The 27,800-nt window shown below is 56.1% G+C and overlaps 1 protein-coding gene across 7 annotated transcripts; it reads right to left on the bottom strand.

Annotated features, from left to right (window-relative positions):
• Positions 1–612: 612 nt before the first annotated feature.
• On the bottom strand, positions 613–26,757 carry GRAMD1A (GRAM domain containing 1A). 7 transcript variants are annotated; one of them, XR_010131951.1, is made up of 20 exons: positions 21,140–21,715; positions 17,749–17,959; positions 17,635–17,655; positions 17,106–17,190; positions 16,883–16,986; positions 16,699–16,794; positions 15,510–15,590; positions 13,694–13,806; positions 13,372–13,522; positions 12,676–12,874; positions 11,092–11,235; positions 7,729–7,847; positions 7,504–7,646; positions 5,442–5,545; positions 5,183–5,356; positions 5,009–5,096; positions 3,703–3,810; positions 3,499–3,619; positions 3,232–3,349; positions 613–1,030 (listed from the first exon to the last, which is right to left on the bottom strand). XR_010131951.1 is itself a non-coding variant. In XM_063701227.1 (20 exons), the coding sequence occupies exons 1-19, from the start codon at positions 21,160–21,162 to the stop codon at positions 3,305–3,307; spliced, it is 2,130 nt and encodes a 709-aa protein (XP_063557297.1). In that variant the 5' UTR covers positions 21,163–21,715; the 3' UTR covers positions 613–1,030; positions 3,261–3,304. The 7 variants fall into 7 exon arrangements, 6 of the variants coding, with proteins under 6 accessions (XP_063557297.1, XP_018871710.2, XP_055224922.1 ...); XM_063701227.1 differs by having other exon boundaries at positions 3,261–3,349; XM_019016165.4 differs by lacking the exons at positions 3,232–3,349; positions 21,140–21,715 and adding an exon at positions 26,554–26,755.
• Between the last annotated feature and the right edge of the window lie 1,043 nt (positions 26,758–27,800).

Genomic DNA, 27,800 nt, shown 5'->3' with positions numbered 1-27,800 from the left:
GAGGTGGGAGGATGGCTTGAGCACAGGAGGTCGAAGCTGCTGTGAGCCATGTTTGTGCCACTGCACTCCAGCCTGGGCGACAGAGACCCTAACTTAAAACAAACAAACAAAAAAACAAAGTGTCGTCTGGGATGGCACCATGAGCAACTCCTGGGAACTCGTTATAAAGGCAGAATCCCAGCCCTGCCCCAGACCTACTGAACCAGAAATTTGGAGGGAGGGGCCCACAGTCTGTTTTTCATCAAGCCCTCCAGGAGATTCGAATGCAGCTCAAGTTTGAGAACCACTGCCTTCTAACAACCCTGAGAGACAGCTACTGCCATTCTACCCATTGCACAGGAAAGTGCACTGGAGCTCCAGGGGGTTGACCTGCTGCAGTTACACCACTGCTAGGAAGCAGGATTTGAACTCCAGCTACCAGAGTCTGTCCCCGGAGTTCCTGCGTTGACCTCAGATGATGTAAAGCTTGTGTAAGATGCTGCGGGAATTCCAGATCGTTTCAGTGACTATGGCCCCAGAACACAGACAGAGGTCCCCTCCCCACCATGGCAGAATCTGAGTGCAACAGGAGGCTCCCACCCACTCCCAGGGCCCCACAGGCACAGCCACAGCCACTTCTGACCCTTTATTGGGGCACTGTCGGCCCCAAATAAATATAATACATTAAACCCAGAGCTGAGGGAATCGTGCACCCCAGGAGGCGCCCCCCACCTCAGCCGGGCAAAATAAGTTAGTGGGGGGCCTGCCAGAGGCCGGGCCAGCTCCCTGGTCTAAAGTGCATCTCGGTTCCGTGGTCCCCACGTCTGCACAGCCCCTGGTTGGGCCGTCGGGAGGGGCGGGTGGGAGATGCCTGGCGCTCACACCGTGCCAGCAGTGGCCGCCGAGGCTCTGTGTGTCCATCTGTCCATGTGGGGGAACAGCTGCATGGCCGGGGTCCTCAGGAAAAGCTGTCATCGGGCCGGGGCTGGGTGTCAAAGGGAGGGTCTGAGACTGTGATGCCTTGGTGCAGCTTCTCCAGTGAGAACTTCATCTGCGGGGAGGAGGTGAGCAGGGTCGGGGGTGAACGCTGGAGGCTGGGGGGTGATGTCGCCCACCCCCATCTTGCCATTGAGAAACTGAGGACGGTCTAGAGGCCATACTGCCCCACCCCAGGGTCCCTTGGTGAAAAGAGCACAGCCATGCTGCACCCAGTTTAACTTCTCAGAGGCAGCAGAGGAAGGGGCTTAGTGTGTGCCTGTGACCCCGATGGCCTAGGTTCAAATCCCGGCTCTGCTGCTTGTTACCTCAGTTAACCTCAGGCAAGTCCCGTAACCACCCTGAGCCAAAATCCCCTCATTTGAAATACGGGTCTATAACACATCTGCTCCACAGGATTATTTCAGGGTTCTGAAGAGCACTGAGAACCTGGTGTACACTAAGTGCTCAGCACATGTTAGCTGTCACCATTACCCACTCTGTGACCTCGGGCAAGCTCCTGAGCTCCTCGAACCTCTGGATGCCTCATATCGCCTACCTATGTATAAAACCGGGATAACGGCCGGGCACAGTGGCTCATGCCTGTAATCCCAGCACTTTGGGAGGCTGAGACCGGTGGATCACTTAAGGTCAGGAGTTCAAGACCAGCCTGGCCAACATGGTGAAACCCCGTCTCTACTAAAAATACAAAAATTAGCCAGGCGTGGTGGCGGGTGCCTGTAATCCCAGCTACCTGGGAAGCTGAGGCACAAGAATCGCTTTAACCTGGAAGGCAGAGGTCGCACCACTGCACGCCAGCCTGGGTGACAGATCGAGACTGTCTCAAAAAAACTGGGATAACAAGAGCATCTTCCTCAAAGGCTGGCTGTGGGGATAAAGCAGTCATGCTTAAAACTTAGAACAGCCCAGCTGCAGGTAAGTGCTCAGTCTACATCTACTGTGAGCACCAATCTGTGACGTCAACTCTGCACCCTTAGCAGTTTGAGAGAGAGGAAAATGATAAAAATTTAACTCAGGGCCAGGCGTGGTGGATCACACCTGCAATCCCAGGACTTTGGGAGGCCGAGGCGGGAGGATTGCCTGAGGCCAGGAGTTTGAGACCAGCCTGGGCAACATGGTGAGACTCTGGTCTCTACAAAAAATTTTAAAATTGGCCAGGTGTGGTGGTGCCTGCCTATAGTCCCAGCTACTCAGGATGCTGAGGCAGGAGGATCACTTGATTCAGGAGTTCGAGGCAGCGATGAGCCATGATCGTGCCACTGCACTCCAGCCTGGGCAACAGAATGAGATCCTGTCTCAAAAGAATAAAATAAAATAACGCAGGATGGGGGGCCCTGCCTACCCTCTCTATGAGTGATGGGGCTTCAGCCTTCATCTCCTCCCCACCCTGTCCTGCCCCGCCCTTTCCAGTGTGAGCCTCTCCCAAGCTTGATTTCGGGGGGCAATGAGACCCCTAAAGATGAGCCTTCTGATATGGAAGGGTCCAATGAGACAAGGTTTTCACCGTCACCCACAACTTCAGCTCTGATGGCCTTGGAAATGCAGGCAACGCCAGACTCTGTTTCCCATCCGCTTTCCCCCTCGACACCTTCCCCGAGTGCCTGACACTTGCTCTGACCCACCGCAACTGCTGGCCTGACACTTGCTCTGACCCACCGCAACTGCTGGCCTGAGTCTACTGGGGCCTGAGGGAATTGTCGTGTGATGACATCACATTTATTGGGCATCTGCTTTGTCCCTGGCGCTAGGCTCACACTCAGGACAGCCAGCCCACATCCAGTGTTTCCTGCAGGCCTGGCACCACTCCCAATGTCAACTTGTCTCATCCTTACAACAGTCTTTGAGGTAGCATCAGTCATTATCCTGTGCACAGAGGAGGCCACGGCCACCATGGCAAAATCACTTACACAAGGTCACACACCAGAATTGGAACCTGGTTGTCTGAGTGGACATTGTCCCTGAACTACACTGGGTGTCTGGGTCCACTCCGTTTTGGAGATGAGACCTCAGGTCCTTTGGAGAGTCTCTCCCCTTCAGACCATGTGACCCCTTAGTTACCCCAGAGGGGGGTAGCGGGTAGAGGGACCACACCTGGCCTGCCCTGGCTGCTGTGATGTGTCAGGGGTAGGCCTGGGACCCCAGCAGCCAATGAGAGTAAGCTCCGTGGTCCCCTGCGGGGGGAAAAGGGTGGCCTCCAATGAAGCCAACCCTGGAGATGGGCACAGGGCAGAGTGGGCACGAGAGACTGACTCTTACTGCTGTTGAGTGACCAAACCCGGCCGTGCCTAATGTGAGACGCCTCTGGACTTTTCTCCAGGACGTGAGCCAATCAGTTCTGTCTTCCATCCATGCTTCCATGCTTTCCCCTGCAATGCTGTGGGGTGGGGACTCTGAGTGGCTTCCTCATTTTACAGAGGAGGACACTGAGACCCGGAGAGGGGAAGTGCCTGCCGCACGGTGGGGTTTCAACACAGGACCCTGCAGCCCTGCAGCCCCGAGCCCTGCCCGAGCGGCGCCTCCTACCTCATCCAGGAGCTCCACGGAGGCCCGCAGGATCTGCCTCCACTTGTGCACCTCCACGCTGTGGAATTGCTTCTGCAGCGCCAGGATCTCGGCCCACTCTGTGGCCGTCTGGGGGAACTTGCTGTGGGGATGCCAGGCCTGAGCAGGGCCTTGGCCTCCCCCGATGTGCCCAAGCCCCCCCATTTCCCCAGGCTACCCACTCACCCCTTGGCCAGGGCCAGGCTGTGCCAGGACTCAAAGGTGTGGGCTGTCCTTTCCAGGGACCAGAGGCGGTAGAAGAGCAGGACATTGAGGGCGATGAGGATGATAAGGCTGGGGACAGGGGTCAGAGGTCAGGATTCCTGGGGTCTAGATGCTCTGAACACCCCCATACAACTACATCTTGTAGGGACACCTCTATCCCCCATTGCAGAGGAGGAGAATTAGGCTCAGAGAGGATGAGAGACATGCCTAGGGTTGCACAGTCCATAGCAGGAAAGTCAGTGTTCAAATCCAGGTCTGTCTGATGCCCATACCCTTGACTGCCATGCCAGGCCACCTCCCTCGGGGAGCTGGGGGGCGTGGGGTGGGGAGAAGAGGCTGCAGCAGGGGTGGGGTGCAGGGAGGGGAGGGCAGGGGGAGGACTCAGGACCCTACCTCACACAGATCCTGCAGCAGCAGCAGTGAGGGGAGACAGAGAGATGAGCGCCGCCTGGCCTGCCCCCGCCACCCCCAGCCCTCCTCACCCGGGGCAGCTCTTAGCTGAGAGCACCACACCCCCTCACTGGATGAGAGCTGAGAGCTGAGGCTCAGAGGCTGAGCATGTAGCCGGCCTGACCCTCACCTCCCAGGGTCTGCTCAACCCCGGGATCCTGCTTCTGTTTCCTCCCAGCGTCCTGCCCGCCAACTCCTGCAGGCTTCTGGGCAGAAGTGTGGGTTCTCCCTGCCCAAGCCCTTAGCCTACGCGGTCTCCACTCTCTCAGGACGCCCATCCTGACTGCCCCCTCTGGCCTGGGAGGAAGCCGCCGCTGGCCTCCCAGGGCTTCCCCACTCCCAGCCCCAACCCCTCTGCCCATACCTCCCCCATCCCAGACCGGATCACTCTGCTCTGGTGTGAGGTCTATCTTTTCCTCAAGGTCACTGCTGTGTCCTCAGCATCGCCCAGCTTAGGAGTGGGCACAGAGAACATAATGTGCATAAATGACCTCACGTGTTAGGCACACCTCTCCCTGTGCACCTAATTCCAGAATCTTTGTGTGCCTGCCCCTCCAGAAAGCCCCCCTTGATCCTTGGGTGAGTTCAGGCCCCTCTGATCTCCCATAGCCCCCCCCGGGCTCTGCTGTTTTAGCAGCGAAGGCTTCTCCATGACAAACCGGCACATCCCAAACATTGCCTTGTCTAATCCTTGCTGTCAGCAAACCCACGCTCCCGCTTAAGCAGAGAGCTCAAAGAGGCCACACACTTGCCCAAGGTCACACAGCCAGGAGGCAGCTTCAGGCCTGTGTGGCCACTGCTCCTGTCTCTTACTCACACAATGCTGATGAGAACCAGGGCACTGGGGATGCCTGCCCCGGGGCCCTGGTCCACAGACGGTTCGGAGAAGCGGGAGCTGAGGGAGCCTGCAGGAGAGCAGCTTGGAGTCAGATGGCCCGGTCCAGGACCCCCGATCCTCCGCCTACCCCAACCCGGCCCCAACGGAACGCACCCGAGGTGTGCATGCCGGCCCGGGCACAGGGGTCAGGATCTGGGTGCTGGGGCCCATCCCCGTGAGCCCGCCAGCTCAGGGGCCGCTTCCGCCGCCGCAGGCCAGATAGCAAGCCCCGGGCATCCTTCCCGCCTTCCTCCAGAGACAGCTTCTCAGCCTTGGCGAGCTCTCGCTCTGCGTAAAAAAGAGGGGGCTCTGGATGTCCATACCTGGCCAGGCCATCCCCCAACCCACACCCCGGCCGGCCTTCTGTCCCTACCCAGATGGTGGAAATAGTCTTCAATGCCGCTCCACGAGTTCTTCTCAATGAGCGACTTCACCAGGCTCCACGGCTGCTTTCGGTAGCGGATCTCAGAGGACACTCTGGGGTTGGGAGATCAGGGGAAGGAGGTAAGGGTCTGACTCCAGCCCTGGCTGCCCCGTCCCACAAGCTGAGTTCTTTCCTTCCCCTAATTCAGAGAGGGCCCCTTGTCACTCACAGACAAAACAGATGGGTTCCCTACCCCCCATGGCTTCCCTGGATACCCCATACACCACCCCGCCCAGCCCAAATGCCAGCCAACTCAGCCCTCCGTCCTTCTCCACCCATGCCCACTACCTGGGCAACGCTCCCGGCGGCCTGGGCCCTGTCTACTCACAGACTGACGTCTTAACCAGACCATGCCCCTGAACCTCTTCCATTCGGCTGCTGCACCCCAGCTCCACACGGGCTCAGCTCAACATAGACAGCTCAGTCCCAAACTGACCTCCTGGTCTTTCCCCAAACCCATTCCTCCCTGCCGCCCCCATCTGGGTCAAGGGCAGCTCCGAAGTTGTAGTGATTTGGGCCAAATGCCTCGGGATATTCCTTGAGCTCTCTTTCCCTCACCGCCACATCCAATCTCTCAGCAAATCCTGTCAGCTAAACCTACAAAATCTCTCCAGAATCTAAACTCTTCCCCCTCCATTTCCTCACCCTGATTCAGCCTCCATCCCCTCCAGCCTGGATGTCCCAGCAGCCTCCTCCCTGGCCTTCCTGCTCCTGTACCTGTCTTTGCAGTCTGTTCCCACCAGAACAGAGGGAGCCAGAAGGAGCCTGGGACCACCTGAGTCAGGTCAGCGCCCTCCTGGCTCAGAGCCCTGGCCTGGTTGCACCTCACTCCAGGTAAAGTCAAGTCTTCACCATGAGCCACATCTGGTTCACCATTTTTTTTTTTTTGGAGACAGGGTCTTGCTCTGTCGCCCAGGCTGAAGTGCAACGGTGTGATCATGGCTCACTGAAATCTCCACCATGTCTGGCTAATTTTTTAATTTGTTTTTTGTTTGTTTGTTTTTTTGAGACAGAGTTTCACTCTGTCACCCAGGCTGAAGTGCAGTGGCCCGATCTCGGCTCACTGCAACCTCCACCTCCTAGGTTCGAGTGATTCTTGTGCCTTAGCCTCCCAAGTAGTAGAGATTACAGACGTGCATCACTACCCCCGACTAACTTTTATATTTTTAGTAGAGATGGGGTTTCACCATGTTGGCCAGGCTGGTCTCGAACTCCTGACCTCAAGTGATCCGCCCACCTCAGCCTCCCAAATTGCTGGGATTACAGGCATAAGCCACTGCACCTGGACCCTGGCTAATTAAAAAAAAATTTTTTTTGTAGAGACAGGGCCTCCGTACGTTACCCAGGCTACTCTTGAACTCCTGGGCCCAAGTGATACTCCTGCCTCAGCCTCCCAAAGTGCTGGGATTACAGGTGTGAGCCACTGTGCCAGGGCCCGGTTCACCACTTTAATCTCAGCTCCTACTCACTCAATCTTACTCCACTCCAGCCATTGCCCACGCCCCTGCCTCAGGGCCTTTGCACCTGCTGTCCCAAATGAGTTGTTCTCAGCTCCTTCAGGTTCTTGGTGAAACATTTCTTTCCCAGCAGGCCCTTCCCTGACCAGCGTGTCGGGTGTAAAAGCCTCCACACCCTGCTTCTTTAGCCTGCCGTGTTTTCCTCATTTTTCTCCATAGGCCTAACTGCCAGTGAATGTTCTGCAGATTTTCCTGATCATTTCTCTATTGTCCAATTCCCCACTAGAATATGAGCTCCCTGAGAGAGGTGATATTGCCTGGCTTTGCTGTATCCTCAGAGTCGTGAGGCTCAAACACCCTCTGTAGATGGGAGGAGCCATCCCAGGGCCACTCTTCCTCTACCCTCCACTATTCGGAGGACAAGGGCCTCAGGAACCCCACGCTTCTGTTCCTCCACCAGGGTGGGAACCAAGGCTCTGCTGTTGACTTGAGGAGTGGACAGGAGGCCCTGGGGCCACCAGGGCATCGGGTGGAGAGGCCCAGCCATCACTCACCGGAGCCGCGCCTTGTTCCGGGCCAGACCCAAGATGCAGTAGCGGTGGGCAGTGTAGAAGTAGTCCTGGTAGGGGATGCCCTGCGTCAGCACCTCGGAGTCCACCACACACCCGCCGGCCTGGGGGCCGCGCCGGAACAGCGTCTGCAGGGACAGAGCCGGAGGAGTCAGGGCCACCCCACTCACCCAGCTGCCCCCACCCACCCGGCTGCCCCACCTGGCCCACCTGTGTCTCCACCACGGAGGCGCTCTTGGGGCCCAGTGGGTTGCTGATGGGGATGGTGTACGTCAGCACCCGGCGCTGGTGGCACTTGCTGTCCCCACTCCAGGGGCTCAGGGTCACGTCTAGAGGAGGGAGGAGCAGCATGAGGAGGCCACACCCCAGTCCTTTGCCCACAGGCCACAGGAGACTCAGCCTTCTGGGAGGTCTCTCTGGGGACCTGTCCCAATCCCCACCACTCCTCTGTGTCCCCACCTTCCTTCCAGGACCCTAAAACCTTAGCTGTTGGGGTAGGGCCATCTCCTCCACTGCTGCAGCCTCAGATTCCCCCTCTGCACCCGTCTTGGCTTCTGCCCTGAGGATTGGACCTGTAATCTTTTGAACACCTTCCCCTGGAAGGTCCCTGGACCCCTCGAACCCACCGCGCTCCACACAGCCTCAGCATCTCCCCAAACCTGCTGCATCTCCCAGGCCCCCACTCAGGGGTGGCCCAGGGTCCTCCAGGCTCCCACTGGAGTGGTAGGCCTTGCCCTGGACACCCCCTAGTCAGACCCCTAGATGGTTACCTACACTGTGTGTTCACCAAACCTCCTGAGCGTCACTCCTGGTTCAGCCCATCTTTGCCTGCCCAGTGCCCCTGCCAGCCTTCCCTTGAGTGTCTGGCCTCAGTCTCCCCATCTTGTCCAGGGGCATCTTGTTAAAGCCAAGCCTGACTCTATCCCTTCTCTGCCTAGAACACTCCATGGCTCCCCAGTACCCCTAGAACAGAGTCTGAGTTTGGTATAGTTTGGATATTTGTCCCCACCCAAATCTCATGTTGAATTGTAATCCCCAATGCCAGAGGTAGGGCCTGGTGAGAGGTGTTTGGATCATGGGGGCGGATCCCTCATGGTTTGCTGCTGTCTTCATGATAGTGAGTTCTTCTGAGATCTGGTCATTTAAGTGTGTGGCACCTCCCCTCCACTCTCTCTCACTTGCTCCCCCTTTGCCTTCCAGCATGATCAAAAGCTCCCTGAGGCAGCCGGGCATGGTGGCTCATGCCTGTAATCCCAGCACTTTGGGAAATTTGGGAGGCTGAGGCAGGAGGATCACCTGAGGTCAAGAGTTTGAAACCAGCCTGGCCAACACGGTGAAACCCCGTCTGTACTAAAAATACAAAAATTAGCTGGGCATGACGGTGGGCGCCTATAATCCCGGCTACTCAGGAGGCTGAGGCAGGAGAATGGCTTAAACCCAGAAGGCAGAGGCTACAGTGACTCAAGATTGTGCCACTGCATTCCAGCTGGGGCGACAGCAAGACCCTGACTCAAAAATAAATAAATAAATAAATAAATAAATAAATAAATACGTGTTAATGATCACAAATTTAATGTCCACTCTGTCAGGCCTATGCAGGGCTTGGAGGCCAGTGGGAGACCAGGATAGATGAACTCCTGTCCTTAGCACCCAGAATCTCTTGAGAACAACAGGAAATATCTATAAATAAAAACCACACACTACCGGCACGGTGTGAGTTAAGGGCAGAAGCTGTGAGTATCTGGGGGTATCTGGGATCTGAGGAAGGTAAGGGAAGGCTGCCAGGAGGATGTGAAATCAAAACCAAGGCCTGAAGGAGAACTGAGGAAGGAAGGGGGTCAGGGCAGATGAGCCCAGGAGGCCGCGTGATACCAGTAAAGGCCCTGAGGCTGGAGGCCAATATTGAGAGAAGTCCCCTGAGGCTGGGATGGGGCAGCCAGGTATGGAGAGGGGCAGCCACAGCGCTGGGTGAGGCTGAAGGGTTGACATGGGACCAGCCAAGGAACTTGGGAGGCTACAAAAGAGATTCAAGCAGGGGAGGAGCGTGTCAGATGGGAGTTTCTCTTTGTTTCTTTTTCTGTATTGATGAGACATGCAGTATCCCCTGCAGTCAGGAAGATGGTGCCTTGTGTTGGGGGGCTACAAGGCCCCCAAAACTATGCTTATGTCCTAAAAGGACTGGCGTGTCGGGCTGAGGAGCTCTGTATTAGGCCATTCTTACCTTACTATAAATACCTGAGGCTCAGTAACTTATAAAGAAAAGAGGCTTAATGGGTTCACAGTCCCACAGGCTGTACGGGAAGCATGATGCCGACATCTGCTCGGCTTCTGGGGAGGCCTCAGGAGCATTTTTTTTTTTAATGGAGTCTCTCTCTGTCACCCAGGCTGAGGTGCGGTGGCATGATCTTGGCTCACTGCAACCTCCACCTCCTGGGTTCAAGCAATTCTCTCACCTGAGCCTCCAGAGTAGCTGGGATTACGGGTGGGCAGCATCATGCTCAGCTAATTTTTTTTTTTATTTTTGTAAAGACTGAGTCTCATTATGTTGCCCAGGCTGGTCTCCAACTTCTGGGCTGACATGATCTTCCCACCTTGGCCCTCCTCCCACCTTTTTTTTTTTTTTTTTTTTTTTTTTTTGAGACAGAGTCTCGCTCTGTCGCCCAGGCTGGAGCGCAACGGCACGATCTTGGCTCACTGCAACCTCTGCTTCCCGAGTTCAAGTGATTCTCCTGCCTTAGCCTCCTGAGTAGCTGGGATTACAGGTGCTCGCCACCATGCCTGGCTAATATTTTTGTATTTTTAGTGGAGATGGGGTTTCACCATGTTGGCCAGGCTGGTCTCAAACTGCTGACCTCAGGTGATCCACCTGCCTCGGCCTCCCAAAGCGCTGGGATTATACGCGTGAGCCACTGTGCCCAGCAACCCACCCCCCGCCCCTGTTTTTTTGAGACAGAGTTTGGCTGTGTCACCCAGGCTGGAGTGCAGTGTGATCTCAGCTCACTGCAACCTCTGCCTCCGAGGTTCAAGCAATTCTCCCACTTCAGCCTCCCAAGTAGCTGGGACTATAGGCGTGTGCCACCACACCTAGCTGATTTGTGTATTTTTAGTAGAGATGAGGTTTCACCATGTTGCCCTGGCTGGTCTCACACTCCTGACCTCTAGTGATCTGCCCACCTCGGCCTCCCAAAGTGCTGGGATTACAGGTGTGAGCCACCGCGCCCAACCCCGCCTCAGCCTCTTAACTTGTATTTATTAAACGCTTACTATATGGTATTGCTCTAGGCACTTTTCTAGTATGAACTCACTTAGTTCTCATGATAACCAATAAGCCAGGTACTATTATCATACCCCCATTATACAGAAGGAGAAACTGAGGCACAGAGCGTCTCAGAACTCTGCCCAAGCCTACCCAGCTAGTAAGAGGCAGAACTGCTTCTGGTCTGACAGACATTGCTTTTCACCACCCCGCCCTGCCCCACTGGCTAGCAGTGCCTTCCCCTGTCCTGGGCTACCCTTCCTCACCCCTCCCCTGCACCTGGGTAACCTCAGCCTCTCCTTCATGCGCCCGCTGACCTGTGAACTTGCACTGCTGTAGGAAGCCCTGGAGGAAGGGCGAGTCCGAGAAGAGCATCTGCTGGAGCCGCTCAGCGCCCACATGGAAGACAGAGTTGATGAGGAGGCGGCCGGAGAGGTCGGGAAGCAGGGCAGCCAAGTCCGCTGGAGACAGAGGAGAGCCGAGGATGATGACTGCCTCCACTCCTCCCTCCCTCTGCAGGCCACGCCTCCCCACTCCCAGGTCTTGTAGTGTGCATGGGCGGACCCAACCTCCCGGAGCACAGCTGGACACTGACACAGAGCCCTCCTGGGACTCAGGGATGGGTTGAGGGTGGGCATGTGCTCCAGGCCCAGACAGACAGCCACTGTGCTTGGTTCTGGGTGGAGAACACACCTAGGCCCTGAGATTTAAATCACAGGGATTCATTACCAGATAGCACGCCTCCTGGGAGCATCAACCTAGGGGCACAGCAATTGGTTCAGGGGTGAGTGGGTGGCCCAGGTCTATCCGATCAACCACAGTGATTGGTTCAGGGGCAGGCACGCTCTCAAGTTGGCCCAATCAGAGCCAACCCTAGGGTGTCCGCTGTAGACACCAGAAAAAATAGGCTGCTCTCTCTCATTGGGCTAGTCTGGGGCAGGGCTGAGGCCATCTCTGCCCCATAAGAGACAAGAATAGAGTCTAGCTGAAAATTAGTGGAGAGAGAAAATGAATACAATAATGATAATAGAAATACTAATAGTCAATGCTTACTAACTGGCCCAAGTGCTTTAGATGTATGAAATCACTTAATTCTCTCCCTTTGTTCGTTTTAGAGACAGGGTCTCGCTCTGTTGCTCAGGCCGGAGTGCAGTGGTGCAATCATAGCTCACTGCAGCCTTCAACTCCTGGGCTCAAGCGATCCTCCTGCCTCAGCCTCCCCAGTAGCTGAGACTACACAGGGTGCATGACAACATGTCTGGCTAATTTTTAAATTTTTTGTAAAGACAGGGGTCTCACTATGTTGCCCAGGCTTGTCTCAAACTCTTGGCCTCATGTGATCCTCTTGCCTTGGTCTGCCAAGTAGCTGGTACTATAGGTGTGCACCACCACACCTAGTTTTTTCCTTTTTTTTTTTCTTTTTTGTACAAAACGGGGTCTTGCTTTGCTGCCCAGGCTGTTCTCCAACTCTTGGCCTCTAGCAATCCTTCCTACCTTGGCCTCCCAAAGTGCTGGGATTACAGGTGTGAGCCATCACACCCGGCCTCATTTATAGTCTCTTAACAACAATCCTATGAAGTGGGTATTATCATTGTTAACCCCATTTTCAGAGGAGGAAAGCAAGCTCAGAGAAGTTACATAATTTGCCCACGTGACATGGTCAGGAAGTGGTGTGACCAGGATGTGAACCGCGGCAAGCTGCCTTCAGTCTGTGCTCGTGTTCACCCTGCCATGCTGCCTTCAAAACAGAGTAAAGACAGAGATTTCTAGCAACAGCGCCTGAACGCCATCCCGCCTGCCCCTGGATTCTCAGTGCTGCGGGCGAATCCATCCCCTCTTGCTTAAGACTGAGCGAGGCTTGCAAGCACCGGAGGCGAATGAATTGGGCCCGCCTGCCTCACCTTCCTCTCCAGTGGATGAAGAGGAGTTACTTGTGTCCGTCAATAGCTCCTCACTGGGCAGCAGGTCCAAGGGGCCCAGGGTGGTGGGCCCGTCAGGCTGGGTGGGCTCTGTGCTCGGGGGTTCAGCCACCGGGGTCACTGTCTGGCTGGAGGAGGCGTCTGGCTGGCTGTCTACCTGCTCCTCCTTGTCCTCCTCTGCCTGTGGAGAAAGGCCCGATGCAGCCTTGGCCACCTCCATCCCAGCCCCAGGGCTCCCAAGTCCACACTGGCCACAAGGATTCCAGAGCCTGTGCAGCCCCGGGGTGGTGTGTGCACCGAGGGCTCACGGCTGAGCTGCGAGCAGCCTGGGACCACCCAGATGAGGGCCCCTCTCAGCCCCTGCCAGGCTTGTCTCAGATGCCTGAGCCATAAGCTTTCTTACCTGTCCTGTCCGTCTGTCTGTCTGCTGCTTCATCTATCCACCCATCTCCCATCCCTTCTGTCTCTCATCCTTTCTGCCTGTCCCCTCTCTTCCCTGTCTCTCTTTCCCTGTCACATGTCCGTCTTCCCCTCCCTGTCCTGTTCCTCCATCCAGGCCTCCCCTGTCCCCCTATCCATTCCCCTCCAAATCTGTCAGGCTGTTCTTCTCCCACTGCACCCCCAGCCCTTCTCTCTCTTCCTATCAGTATCCCACCCCTCTTCCACCCCTCCGCTCACCCCATGGTCTGTGTCGCTGCTGGCTCGGGAAAGGTTGGGCGTGACACGGCCACGGCGCGAACCCACTGGGCTTGGCTCCTGGCTGCGGTCAGCTGCCCCCGAGGAGGTGATGTCGCTCAGGGCGATCACATCTCCCACTTCCTTGGGGGTCCTGTGGGAAAGGGGAGGAAGCGGGACTGCTGTGTCCTTGAGACCCCATACACCCTCCTGAATCCTCCAGACTTCATACAACCATCTCAGGCCCCCCAGCACTCCAGGAACTCTGCACGCCGACCGTCCTGTTTTCCCCGAACCCTTCAACCTCCTTTGACCTCCAACTCACCCCAGACCGTTCAGCTGCAAGGGGGAGACATAGTCCTCATCCTCACTGGTGAGGCCCAGCTCTGAGCCGTAGCACTGATGCACCAGGTGCCAGAGCTCGCGGGGACTCAGCGTCTGGGGAGGCGGGACCTGGGGTTGGCCTCCATCTCACCCCAGCCAGAGCCCGGCCCGCCAGATTCCCCACCAGCCCTCGGCCTCCGCAGTTCCCCTGGCTTCCACAAGGAGGCAGCCACGATCTCCCGCACCAGACCTGGCCCCAGCACGCGGGAAATGCCCTGCTACAGCCCCTCCAGGGCCTGCGCCCAGGACTCAAACTTCCTGCTTCCCAAGTCCCCACAATACTCTGGCCAGAGAATGTTCCCATTTTTTTTATAACTTTTTTTGTTTGTTTTTTGAAGATGGAGTCTGGCTCTGTTGCTCAGGCTGGAGTGCAGTGGTGTGATCTCAGCTCACTGCAACCTCTCCCTCCTGGGTTCAAGCGATTCTCCTACCTCGGCTTCCCAAGGAGCTGGGATTACAGGTGCGTGCTACCACGCCCAGCTAATTTTTGCAATTTTAGTAGAGACGGGCTTTCACCATGTTGGCCAGGCTGGTCTCGAACTCCTGACCTCGTGGGCACCACGATCCGCCCGTCTCGGTCTACCAAAGTGCTGGGATTACAGGCATGAGCCACCGTGCCCAGCCATGAATGTTCCCATCTTTACAGAGAATACGGAGTCCCAGGAAGGGGAAGTCATGTAGGGAAAGTCATGTGTTCAAGGTCACCAAGTGACTTGGTCAAGCCCTGCCAGACTCCAGGGCTGAGTCTCCCATGCCTATGCCATCGTGGCCCCCCGAATCTTTTCCCAGGTGTCCTCGGGAGCCTTGAGCTTTCAGCCACCCATGGCCAGAGTGGCTGAATGACAGTGATGACAGTTAACAGTAAGTGATGATAGCAGCAGACATTTGCCACCTGGTCAACTAGGTGCATTCTTCTAACCACTTTACAGATGTACTAACTCACTGTGTCTTCAAAACCATCTGGAAAGTAGGTGCTAACCTCATCATCCTTTTAAGACAATGGTGCTGAGAAGTGCAAGGTGACATGCCAGGGTCCAGCCAGGAAGTAGCAGTGCTGAGATGTGGCCCCAGGGGAGCTGGTCTACAGCCGGGGGGCAGAGGGGGTGGCGAGGGAGCTAACCGCTGGGCTACTCTGCTCATAAGAGCTGACATGACTGAGTACTTATATTCTGGGCAAAATTCTGGGTGCTGTGAAGTGGGGATGACCCCCATTTGACAGATGGGTTTCAATCACTTGCCCCAGGGGATGGGGCTGCAATCCCGGGGCTCTGCCCTGTCCTCCTTAGGGCCTGACTGTGCGCTGTCCCTCTCTCAGGATGCTGAATGGGACCCTCAGCACTCCTGCCTGCTCCAGGGACATCGGAGCCTCTGAGAAGGCAGCGCGTGAGTGCCGCTCAGCCGGAGGATGGGGCTGGGGCTCTCTGAGGTGCTGTGGACCAGCCACAGCCGGCATCCTGTGATGACCACCCAGCCTCTATCCACACTCCCCCGCTGCCAGTGGAACCTGGATGTCCTTCAGGGTGAAAATCATTCCCAGCCCCAGGGAAGAATTACGACGGTTTACACCAATTCATGTCCCTTTGCCAGAGACTCAGCTTCAGGGTCAGGTGGGGCCCAGGGAGGAGCTGCAGGGGCACTGGGCCTGGTGCCCATGGAGAAGAGCCAGGGCTGCCTCCAGCTCCGCAAGTTCTGGGGTCCCTGGCTCCATGGTCCCCCTGGAAACCCCACATCCCCACCCAGGCCTCACCCAGGCCTACCTTTTCAAGCAGTGCATTCTGCCAGAGGCGGAAGATGAGGAGGAAGCAGCGGTCACGGGCCCCAAAGGAAGTGAAGAAATGCTGTCAGGGAGAGAGAGAGAGAGAGACAGAGAGAGGTGTGAGCAGGTTGGGGAGTGACCAGGACAGAGGTGGGGAAGCGCCACCCTCATCTGTGCTGATGCCACATCTTTGGCCCCATGAATCCACTAATTCACCCCTGCATTAGTTCCACAAAACGTCTGTCCTGCGCCCGGCCCTGCGCTGGACAATTCCAGAATCACTGGGATGGGGAGACGGCCCCTGGCCCTGTCCTTGGAGCTCCCAGTCCAAGGAGGGGACACATGCATCTCTAGACAGGGTCAGCCCAGAGGGGCTGGGATGTGATGGGGGGAGCCCAAGGAACTTGCCCAGCCTCCTTTGCCACTAAGAATGGTCAGTTAATCCCATTTTTTTTTTTTTTTTTTTTTGAGACAGGGTCTGGCTTTGTCACCCAGGCTGGAGTGCAGTGGCATGATCACGGCTCACTGCAGCCTCAACCTCCTGGGCTCAAGCCATCCTCCTGTCTCAGCCTCCTGAGTGAGTAGCTGGGACTACAGGTGTGTGCCACCACACCTGGTTAATTTTTTGCTTTTTAAGAGACAGGGTCTCACTATGTTGCCCAGGCTAGCCTCAACCTCCTGGGCTCAAGCAATCTTCCTGCCTCAGCCTCCCCAAAATGCTAGGGTTACAGGCATGAGCCACTACACCTGGCCAGATCCACTTTTAACCAACAAAACACAAAGAGAAGTGTGCTGGGAAGTGTCCCCCACACCTGTCCCCCTTCTTGTTGGACCGCTGGTGAGAAAGCCATCTTGCAACCAACGGACATGAGGCCACAATGACAGGGACAGGACACAACATCGGGGAGACTTACAAAGGGAGGGGCGGCTGAGGTGCCACATACATGGAAGAATTTTACTATTTCTGCTGTTCTTGAGCAGCTGTGTGAGGTAACAGGTTGCAGGGAAAGAGAGGAGAGGCTGGTGCGGGGATCAGGTCAGGGGTGATGGGCGCCTGGGCTGGGAGAACAGAGAGAAGGGGACAGCTCGGAGAGAACTCAGGGTGCAGAACAAATGGAGCTTTGCATGTTTGGGGGAGGCGGCCTGCTGAGGGGGGGACCGCGTGGTCCCGTCACCGGGTCCTCCGTCACCTTCTCGCTCTCCGTGCAGATCTGGATGGCGTTGGGGATCAGCTTGGCCGTCTTTTCCTTCTTCAGACATGTCACTTCCTTCAGCTGGATGGAGATCTGAGGACAGCAGGAGGGTCAATAGGAGCGGGGTGGGGCCTGGCCATGGGGGCCTCCGCCCCTGTACCCTGCCCTGCTGTGGGCTCACCGTGGTCTCCCAGCGGAAGATGTTGCTGTAGAAGCAGATCCAGTTCTCGGAGAGGTAGAGGCGGCCCTGGAGCAGGATCTCACGCTGCAGGGCGCAGGAGTAATCTGAGAGTGGCGAGGAGAGACAGGAGAACACCCAAGTCACGAGGCTCAGCCGGCGCCCGCGGGCCGGCGGAGAGTCGCAGGGCTGGGCTAGGAGCTGGGACTGGGGGTCCAGGACTCACCCACAATGAGGCGTTCTGCTTCGGGGAGTTTGCTGAACAGTTTCCGGAAGTCCTCATTACGCTGCTTGTAAGTGGGGCTCAGCATCTGAGGAAGTTTGAGAGGTGAGAACCTGGATGGGGGTTCACACTCCCAATGCTGCCCCACAAAGCTCCTGGAACCCCCTCAGTCTCTTAAGTCCCTGACAGATTCCAATGCACACAACACACCAGTAGCCACAATGACAGCTGCCATTTACAGATTTCTTATGTAAGCCGGGCCCCGTACCAAGCACCCACCAGCATCACTGACTCATTCAATGTTCCCTTCCGCCTTGTAAGGTGGGGCTGTTTCTCAAGGACAGAGAGAGGCCCAGAGAGGTTAAGTAACTCACCCAAGATCACACAGCACATAAATAATAGCATAGAATGTGACCCCAGGTCTGCACCCACTCCATCTCAGCACGCACTCCTTGACTGTTGCAGCCTGGGGCTCCTGGCCCAGCACCCTGTCCTCCCAGCCCTCCAGCAAGCCCCTTGCCCAGACACTTACACTGTACCAGCTCTGCATCTTCTGCAAAGAAAAGGAGAGGAGTCAGGATGAGCCCCTAGATCACCAGCCAGCCCCCACCAGCCCTCTCCCCACCCCACCTGGGCTTGCACCAACCTTGCTGTTGCGGATGAAGTTCCGGCTGCCTAGGCTCTGGGTGCTGGGGGTCCCAGGCACCCCACCCTTCTCTGAGGAGCTATCTGATCCCTTCTCCACCATGGTGCCTGGTTCTGGCTCAGGTGGGGGCCGGCTTGGGGGCAGGAGCTGCAGCCGTTTCCGGAGCGATGGGGAGCTGCTTGGCGTGCTCCGGCCAGAGTGGGGTGTGGTGCTGGGGGCAGGAAGAGGAAGAGAGGTGTTAACTGGAAAAAACAGGCTGGGATTCGGGGACAGGCCTATTTTCAGAGGCCCACCCATTGATCCCCGAATACACACCCATCCACCCAGCCATCCTGTTCCTCTTCCCCGCAGTGAGACTCAGAACATGCTCCTTAACGTCTCTGTGCTACGGTTACTTCATCAGTAATCCGGGGATGATAAATACATGTCCTCATCTGGTTGTTTTGGGGCTTAAACAAATCAGGACATGTAAAGCACTTCCTTTATCTTACTTTATTTTATTTATTTATTTTTTGTGACAGAGTCTTGCTCTGTTGCCCAGGCTGGAGTCAGTGGCATGATCTCGGCTCACTGCAAACTCTGCCTCCTGGGTTCAACTGATTCTCCTGCCTTAGCCTCCCAAGTAGCTGGGACTACAGGTTCCTGCCACCACACATGGCTTTTATATTTTTAGTAGATAGGGTTTAACCGTGTTGGCTGGGCTGGTCTCAAACTCTTCACCTCATGATCCGCCCATCTTGGCCTCCCAAGTGCTGGGATTACAGGTGGGAGCCACCGTGCCCAGCCTACTTTAATTTTTTTTGAGACGGGGTCTTCCTAAGTTGCCCAAGCTGGTCTCAAAATCCTGGCCTCAAGCGATCCTCTGGCCTCAGCCTCCCAAAATGCTGGGATTACAGGCATGAGCCACCGTGCCCAGCCCATGTAAAGTAATTCTAACAGAGCATGGCACATAGCAAGCTCTCAAAGACGCCTGCTGTTTTATTTTATTTTATTTTAAGACGGAATCTCTCGCTCTGTCACCTAGGCTGGAGTGCAGTGGTGTGATCTCAGCTCACTGTAACCTTCGCCTCCTGGGTTCAAGAGATTCTCCTGCTTCAACCTCCTGAGTAGCTGGGATTACAGGATCACACTACCATGCCTGGCTAATTTTTGTATTTTTAGTAGAGACGGGGGTTCACTATGTTGGCCAGGCTGGTCTTGAACTCCTGACCTCAAGTGATCTGCCCACCTCAGCCTCCCAAAATGCTGGGATTACAGGTGTGAGCCACCACGCCTGACCTACACCTGCTATTTTTAAAATTAACTTACTGATTCATACAACAAATATTTATTGAACAGCAACTTTCCACTCAGTTGTCGGAGCTAAAACCCTAAGCATCTTTCTTAATTTCTTTATTTTCTTCATCTCTCATTTCAAAATCTATTTCCATTATTTATTTTTATTTTTATTTTTAGAGATAGGGTCTCGCTCTGTCACTCAGGCTGGAGTGCAGTGGCACAATCACGGCTCACTGCAGCCTCGAGCTCCCGGGCTTAAGTGATCCTCCTGCCTCAGCCTCCCGGGTAGCTGGGACTGCAGGTACACACCACTGTTATCAGCTTTTTTATTTTTAAAAAATTTTTGTACAGATGGGGTCTAGCTATGTTGCCCAGGCTGTTCTCAAACTCCTGACATCAAGTGATCCTCCCACCTTGGGCACTACCAAAGTGCTGGTATTACAGGTGTGAGCCACTGCACCCAGCTCTATTTCTATTATTTTTATTTTTTTGAGATGGGGTCTCACTGTCGCCCAGGCTGCAGTGCAATGGCATGATCTCGACTCACTGCAACCTCCACCTCCCAGGTTCAAGCGATTCTTCCGCCCCAGCCTCCCCAGTAGCTGGGATTATAGGCACCCGCCATCATGCCCCGCTAATTTTTGCATTTTTTGTAGAGACAGGGTTTCACCATGTTGGCCAGGCCGGTCTTGAACTCCTTCCTGACCTCAGGTTATCTGCCCACCTCGGCCTCCCAAAATTCTGGGATTACAGGTGTGAGCCACTGCACCCAGCATCCATTATTTTTATTATACCCATTTCTCCCTGCTCCAGCCTCCATCACCTCCAGCCTGGACACCCCAGCAGCCTCTTCACTGGTGTCCTACAACCAGAGGGGGCCTGTGACCATCTGAGTCAGGTCTGAGCCCTGCCCTGGGTGCACCTCACTCCAGGTAAAAGCAAAGACCTCACCTTGGTGTGGTGATTTGGCCCTGGAACCTCACTGACCTCATGTCCTCCCTCTCCCTGTCCTTCCTCTACCCTGGCCATCCCAGCCTGCTTTTGTCCCTAAGTTCTCCAACCTCATTCCCATGCCAAGGCCTCCACACTTGTAGTCCCTCCGCCTGAATGTCCTTCCATGGCCCCGGCATCACCAGCTCTGTCCCCTTCAGCTCAAATGGTCTCCTTCCCCGCCATCCAGCCTAAGGCAGGCACCTCTGTCGCCACACCCCAGGCTATCTGGAGTGTCCTGCTTGTTTACTGTTTGTTTACTGTCTACCCAGACTGTGACCTTCAGGTCTTGGTTACCAGCGCGTCCCTAGAGCCCAAAACTCTAGGCACATAGAGAATGCTCAATAACCACCAGAGGCTAAATGAATAATCTGCACGCTGGCTGGAGCTGGCATCAGTAGAGCCCGCAGGACATGGCCCCTACCCTTGGGGAATGAGCCTTCTGGTGGGGAGGCAGACACTGAACAAACAGGACACTCCCAACTTCACTGTGCAAACACGAACTGTAATAAGGACTGTGGGGATGGCGTTGGGAACTTTAAAAGGACATTCTTTGTTGACTCCTTATCAGGAAATATGTCAAGCTCTACGTATGATTAACTGTATTATTTCTCAAGCCGGTGCCTTTGATGATTCACCATCCCTGCTTTACAGAGGAGGAAACTAGCTCAAGGCGGCAAACCACTTGCCATAGGATACGGGCCTGGTTTCTTTCTTTTTTCTTTATTTTTTGGAGACAAAGAGTCACGCTGTCGCCTAGGCTGGAGTGCAGTGGCACTATCTCAGCTCAATGCAACCTGCGCCTCCCAGGTTCAAGTGATTCTCCTGCCTCAGCCTCTGGAGTAGCTGGGATTACAGGCACCCACCACCATGCCCAGCTAATTTTTTGTATTTTAGTAGAGACAGGGTTCTACCATGTTGCTGGTCTCGAACTCCTGAGCTCAGGCAATCCACCTGCCTCAGCCTCCCAAAGTGCTAGGAGATTACAGGTGTGAGCCCCTGCACCTGGCCACGGGCGTGGTTTATTTCAAGGCAGGATTCCCATTTGGGGGCCTTGATGTATTCTGGGGTGCAGGTGGGATTCCCTCCACCACCTGGGGCAACTCAAAGTTGTCTCTCTTACCTCCAAGCCTTAACATATGCCATTCTGTCTGTCCAGATCGTAGTTCTTCTTTGCCTAGCAAATGCTTATTTGTCCTTCAGGACTTTGGCTCATGCGTGACCCCACAGTCCCCTGGGCAGCTCCCATCCTGGACTACTCTGGGCCGTCACTGTCTGATGACAGGTCCAAGTCCTTCACGGGTCTATGGGTCACTGCTCTGTCCCCAGCACAATGCGGGACAGGATGCAGGGTAGGCATTCATGTAACACTTGTAAAATAAATTTGTGGAATAAAATACATGAATAAAATAATTAAACAGCCAGTGGCCCAGGCCACTGCTTTTCCCCTGGGCCATCCCAGCAGCCTCCTCCCTGGTCTCCCTGTTCCCATCCCTGCCCATACCTGTAGTGGGAGGGAGCCTGGAATCACCTGAGTCCATCAGGGTCCTCCTGGCTGGTCCCTCTCTGCCCTCATCAGCCCTGCACTCCCTCTCCCAGCTCCTGCCTTGGTCGGTGCCTCTGCTCAAAATGCCCTTCCTCCCAGACATCCACATCCACAGGGCTCCCCTACCTCCCTCAGGTCTCTGCTCAGTGGACATCTTCCCTACCTCCCTATTTAACACCCCCTACCCCGCCCTCCCGATCCCCCTCCCTGCTCTCTTTCTGCGAAGCAAGTCTCCCTGCTGCCTCCCGGGACCTTCAGTATTTCCCCCTAGTTCTTATCCTTCTCTCCCCACCCCCACCCCCCACCCACGATGTTGAGTGTCCCCATCACCTAGAGCAGGGCCTGGCGCACAGGAGGTGCTCCGAGAGCACATACTGTTGGGGATGGCCCTCCTCCCCTGCCCCTCATAGAACTTGGGTTCCAGCAGGTGCACGACTCCTTGGACCCCGCAGGTCTCCAGGGCAGCAGCCTGGAGTGTGGGCCCCACAGTCCAAGGACCTTCCAGTCAAGTGCCGCCGCGTCCTTTCTGTGTGACCCTGAGCCAGTGTCTGAACCCACCTGTGCCTCAGTTTCCTCTTGGGTATGATGGGAATTAGTGCCCACCTCCTAGGGTTGCACAGAGATGGAGGTGAGGTGAGATCCACAAAGCCCAGTAACTGGAGGGCACCTGGTTTAACTACGCTGCTTTCCCTCCCGCAGGGACTGGCGGACTAAGATGGAGTGTACAGCCCGGCTGCCAGCCCAGTGCACCACTGTCCATGACGCTCTGCTGACCCTGACAGGGACCTCACAAGCACTACGCCTGATGTTAGGCGCCTCCATGACTGACCCTCAACTCCAGCCTTTCACCTCTAAATACCCTGCACCCGCCACAAGGAAGTGAGCAAAGCCCATACAAGCCCCTGCCTGCAGGGACCTGACGCTGAAACAGGGAAACATAGACCGTCAGTAAGAAAACAAGTGAGCAGGGATGGCGACCTCAGACACTGGTGAACGCCGTAAAGCAATGCTGCTCAGTATGAGCCCCAGAGAGCAGCAGGCAGGACTTGGAAAGTGTTCAAAAGGCAGAGTCCAGGACCCACTCCCAACCTTCTGAATCAGAACTGGGGTGGGGCCAGAGATTCCGACGCACATTCAAGTTTGAGGACCACAGAGATAAGGGATGGGACAACTAGGGGGGCAGAGATGCTTTTTAAATTTTTTTTAGAGACACGGTCACACTCTGTCACCCAGGCTGCAGTACGGTGGCAAAATCATGGTTAACTGCAGCTCTGAATTCCTGGGCTCAAGGAATTCTCAGTCCTCAGCCTCCCAGGTCACTCCAGGCCCGAACTCTTGGGCTCAAGCGATCCTCCAGCCTTAGCTTCCCTGATAGCTGGGACTACAGTCTCACACCACCATGCCTAGCTGATTTTTAAAGTTTTTTTGTAGTGATGGGGTCTTGCTATGTTGCCCAGGCTGGTCTTAAACTCCTGACCTCAAGTGATCCTCCCACCTTGGCCTCCCAAAGTGCTGGGATTACAGGCATGAGCCACTGTGCCCAACCAATTTCTTTAGTAAGAGTCAGCAAAAGCCTTCCTGAACAAAGCCCACTTGTTCACCTGAGGACAAAGAACAGATGTGGCAAAGGCTGGGAGAAGACTGTTCCAGGTGGAGAACATCAAGCTCAGGGACAGGACTGAGCCTGGCAGGTCTGAGTGTGAGTGAGGTGGCCAGTGGGGCTGAGGGAGTAGCAGAGGTGCACAGGCCTGGTGACCCTAGTCAGGAGTTTGGCTTCACCCAGACAGCACTGGTGAGCAGGGAGGGACTCCTAAGCAGCAGGACCACATCCTCCCCTGCCTGCTTTTCTCAGCCCTCTAGCCTGAAACACAGACCTGCCCTACTTTCCCGCAGCCACCCATCTAGGGGCAGGGCCTGGGGGCCGGAATCCTGAAGAGAGGCTCAAGGCACACAGACAGGGCAGGGACCACGCCCCCAGTTTTTTGCTCCAGGGCTGGGCAAAGAGGAAGTACTCAAGGGCGGGCCCTGTGGCTGCCCAACCAGGATAGCTGAAGGCAGAGTGAAGGGAGGAGCCTGGGGGACTGTTATAGGGGTGAGGAGACTCAGAAGGGATGTTGTTTTGCTTCCGCAGACACCTGACCTCCAACTTCCTAGGCCCCAGTGGACCCAGAGCGGCCTCTGGTCAGAAAAGGGTGGATGCATCCACAGGTGTGCATAAAAGGGAAACTCAATGATTGTCACACAGTAGGTGTCAGGGGTAAACTGCATTTCCCTACAATTGCAAGGAGTCTCTTTCCTCTCTCTCTCTCTCATATGCGCGCACACACACACACACACACAGCAACAGCATCATAGGTATGCTACAGAGAGCCACAGAGTAATTACACACACACACACACACACACACACACCTGCAGCATTGCTAGTCTGCTACAGTCACATGGCAATTTCCCAGAAAAGTTATCCAGACACATGCATGTGTGCACACAGACACAGAGCTGCAGAGGGTCACAGAAACATACAGCAACCCACAGAAAGTCCCGGATAAATTATATTCACACACATAGCCACGAGGAAGTCTCAGCAAAGAGCCAAAGACAGCCATACGGTGAAAGACCAGTCCCAAAAGACCCCAGGTGACACATACATAGTCCCAGGTAAATCAGGTCCCACGGTCAGCCAACACACCCCCAGTGAGTTGTTCCTGCGCCCGCACTGGGCTCACCGTCTGGCAGGGAAGACAGAGAAAAGGCTACTTCTAAAGTGGCAAGGGGCTGGGTGCAGTGGCTGACGCCTGTAATCCCGGCATTTTGGGAGGCCGAGGCGGGTGGATCACCTGAGGTCAGGAGTTTGAGACCAGCCTGGCCAACATGGTGAAACCCCATCTCTACTAAAAACACAAAAATTAGCCAGGTGTGGTGGCACGCACCTGTAATCCCAGCTACTCGGGAGGCTGAGGCAGAAGAATCGCTTGAACCCAGGAGGCAGAGGTTGCAGTGAGCCGAGATTGTGCCACTGCACTCCAGCCTGGGCGACAGAGCGAGACTGTGTCTAAAAGAAAGAGAAAAAGGAAAAGAAAAAGTAAAGTGGCAAGGGGTGGAGGTGTCAGTGGCTGTAGCTGGTGGAGAGCCCTGATGCTCACACAGTCAAGTAGGACTTGGGAATAATGCAGCCGAGCAGGGCATGGATCTCGAGGACACAGTGGCCAGGTAGTGGAATAATGTGTGGCACATGCTATACTAACTGTAACAGGCGGACAACGTCAGTTATCATTATTGCCTCCAAAGTGCCCTGGGTACTCCCAGGGTCTTAGAAGGGAGGGTTCCAAGCCTACAGAGAGCCACAAGGGGTCTCACACTGTTCACACACACACAAAACCACAGAGGGTCTCAGCTGTACACAGAGAGGCCTAGGTACCACTCAATACTGTCACAAAGGAATGCACAAGGGAATGTTCACACAAAGATGGAATCAGATTAAGTTACAGCCACACTCACAGAGCCCCAGACACACAACAATGTCACAAATGTAACTTACATTGGCACACAGAGCTAAATGAGAGTTTCAAGCCAGGCGCGATGGCTTAAGCCTGTAATCTCAGCACTTTGGGAGGCCGAGGTGGGTGGATCACCTGAGGTCAGGAGTTCGAGATCAGCCTGGCCAACATGGTGAAACCCCATCTCTACTAAAAATACAAAACTTAGCCAGGCGTGGTGGCACACGCCTGTAATCCCAGCTACTCGGGAGGCTGAGGCAGGAGAATTGCTTGAACCCAGCAGGAGGAGGTTGCAGTGGGCCGAGATCATGCCACTGCACTCTAGCCTGGGCGACAGAGCCAGACTCTATTTCAAAAGAAAAAAAAAAAAGAAGAAGAGCGTTTCAGAGCTAAATTACAGGCATATGCAGGCACAGAGGGTCATGGTAGAACCCAGAGCCCCAGGCACACTTGTACACACATCACTAAGTCACAATGGGATGCACACTGGTAACTTACAGCGACGCTTGGAGCTACAGATGGAATTAATGGTAAAACACACACAGCCCAAGAAGGATCAGAGCTGCTACACACGGTAACTCCAGACACATGTACACACACTCCAACGTCACACTCAAGACACACAGGGGTAATTTATATTTGCACAGGGAGCTACAGATGGAATGAGACACAACACGCACACAACCAGCTGCTCACAGCCACAGATTTGGAGCCCCAGACACACACAGGTAACTTACAGTAACACACAGAGTCGCGGTCAGAATTAGTGGTTAAGTTACACGCAGGAACTCTATCAGAGGCCCAAAGCTGCTGCAGGCTAGCAGCCCCAGACACACGTACACACACTTGCAAGACAATTCACAGTCGGAAGCACATGCGCCCACCTGGACCGGAAGGGGAGTAAGAAGTCAATTCCGAGCACACAGGACCCCCCGCCCTCCATGATCTCAAGCACGCCGTCCTGGAGAGACGCAGGAAGCCCCCACCCCCGGCAGCCCCGAGACCCGCAACAGCCAAGGACGGTGGGAGGGGGCCCAGGCAGGAGGGGGCTGCCTACTCCCGGCGCGCCCAGGGCTCCGCGGCCTGTGGGCCTGGGCTGGTCCCGATCCTCTCTCCATCCCAGGCCGGAGCCCCAGTTCGGCCTCGCGCTCACCCCTGGCTTACCAGGCAGGGGGTTGCCAGGCCTGAGGGCCCTCCCCGCCAAATGAGCCTGCGGGCCCCCAGCCAAACCCCGCAACCCAGTGCGTCGCGGGCCGGCAGTGGCGACTCAGACCCCGGGCCCTGCCCTGCGTCCGCGCCCCACTCCCCAGCTGCACCCCTCGCCCGGGGGCCCCCTGCCCCGCCCCCACCCCGATCGCCCCGGCCAGGGCCATGTGCAGAGGCCCCCGACCTCTGCAGCAGCCGCGCCGCCCCCTCCCCAAGCCCGCGGCGCCCCGTCCCTCCGGTGGCCTCCCCCGCGCGCCCGGTCCCTGAGCTCTAGTCGCCCGGTCCTTACTCGAACATGGATGCGGCGCGGTGGGCGCGCCCCGGGCGCAGGGCAGGGCAGGGCAGGGCTGGGCTGCGCGGGGCTGGGCTGCGCTGGGCGTCCCCGCAGGGCACCGGCCTGGCCTTCCGCGGCCGCCGCCCCCACCCGACCCAACCGCCCGCACAAAAGGCCGGAGCCGCCGGAGGCCGCCGCGGCGTCAGCGACACCCCCTTCCTTCCCCCGCCCCGCCGCGTCACGGCGCCGCCCCCAGCCCGGGAGGGAAGGCGGGGAGGGGCCGCAGAGGCCTAGAAGGAGGGAGAAGCCGGGGAGGGACTGGACAGAGAAGGGAAAACAGAGGGGCAGAGAGACAGAGAAGGAAACAAAGAGACTTTATTAAAACCAAACATCGTGGAGGCAGCTGCCTGCCCGCAGGTTGGGGAGCCCCCTCCCCTAGTACCTAGAAAAGGGTCCCTAGCAACTACTATGCCCCTGGCCAGAAGCTCCTGGACCTCCCAGGGAGGAACCTGAGAGCCGGGGCGAAGGTGGGGGAGGACTGGAGATGCTGGGAGACCGAGGTGTGTGTATGCCGGAGGGGGCCCGAAGCTGGCGGGAAGGGGTGGGGCCGGTTGGCCGCCTCCTCCTTCCCTCGCCCAGTCTCTGAGCCCGGGTTCCTGGTCCCAGGAGGTCCCGTGCCTCCGTTTCTAGGGACTTCCCAGTTTTGGTCAGCCAGGCCAAGTACCAAGTCAGAATCCAGCCTCCCTGGCTCTTATCTGTGCTGAGACCTTGCGCTCATCACCCCAGTGCTGGGAGTCCCACTAACTCGGTGGTAAGGGCTTTTCCCGGGGACAGCGCAGGAACGGGCAAAATCAGTCCTTTTACGGAAGGAGAAGCCCGGCCTCTAAGATGGGAAGCGACTTGTTGGGGTCACCCGGTAGGTAGGCGGCAGAGTTGGATTCGATCCTGCTCTGACGCCATAACCTGCGTCCCCCACCCCCCGCCCCGTCTGCAAGAGGTCAGAGTCAGGTGGTGTCCTGGACTCCTGGCCCAACCACACAGAAATGCGAGTCCCACCTCACAGCTCCGGGGCTGTGGCTCCCCAGCGCTCTCCAGGGTACGCTGTCCCCGCCTCTTTTGAAAAAACTCCCTTCCCAACCCTCTCCATCAACCCTTCCCCTCCTCCTGCAAAAGAAGCCCACCTGACTTCTCCATTTTGATGAATGGCAGAACCAGAACTTCAGAGTCTTTTCTGACCCTCTCTTTTCCTTCACACCACATCC

This window comes from Gorilla gorilla, chromosome 20 (assembly GCF_029281585.2).
Source record: "Gorilla gorilla gorilla isolate KB3781 chromosome 20, NHGRI_mGorGor1-v2.1_pri, whole genome shotgun sequence".
NCBI lineage: Eukaryota > Metazoa > Chordata > Mammalia > Primates > Hominidae > Gorilla > Gorilla gorilla.
Note: the sequence above shows the minus strand (reverse complement) of the source record. Positions and strands in the feature narration are given on the sequence as shown.

Excerpts from the sequence above, each read along its gene's own strand:
- GRAMD1A (XM_063701225.1), bottom strand. The coding sequence starts at position 21,162 with ATGGCATATGTTAAGGCTTGGAG. Across the intron at positions 16,795-16,882 it reads TCTTCCGCTGGGAGACCACG|ATCTCCATCCAGCTGAAGGA; the intron begins GTGAGCCCACAG and ends TGCTGTCCTCAG. Across the intron at positions 3,811-5,008 it reads CTGGTTCTCATCAGCATTGT|CCTTATCATCCTCATCGCCC; the intron begins GTGAGTAAGAGA and ends CCCTGTCCCCAG.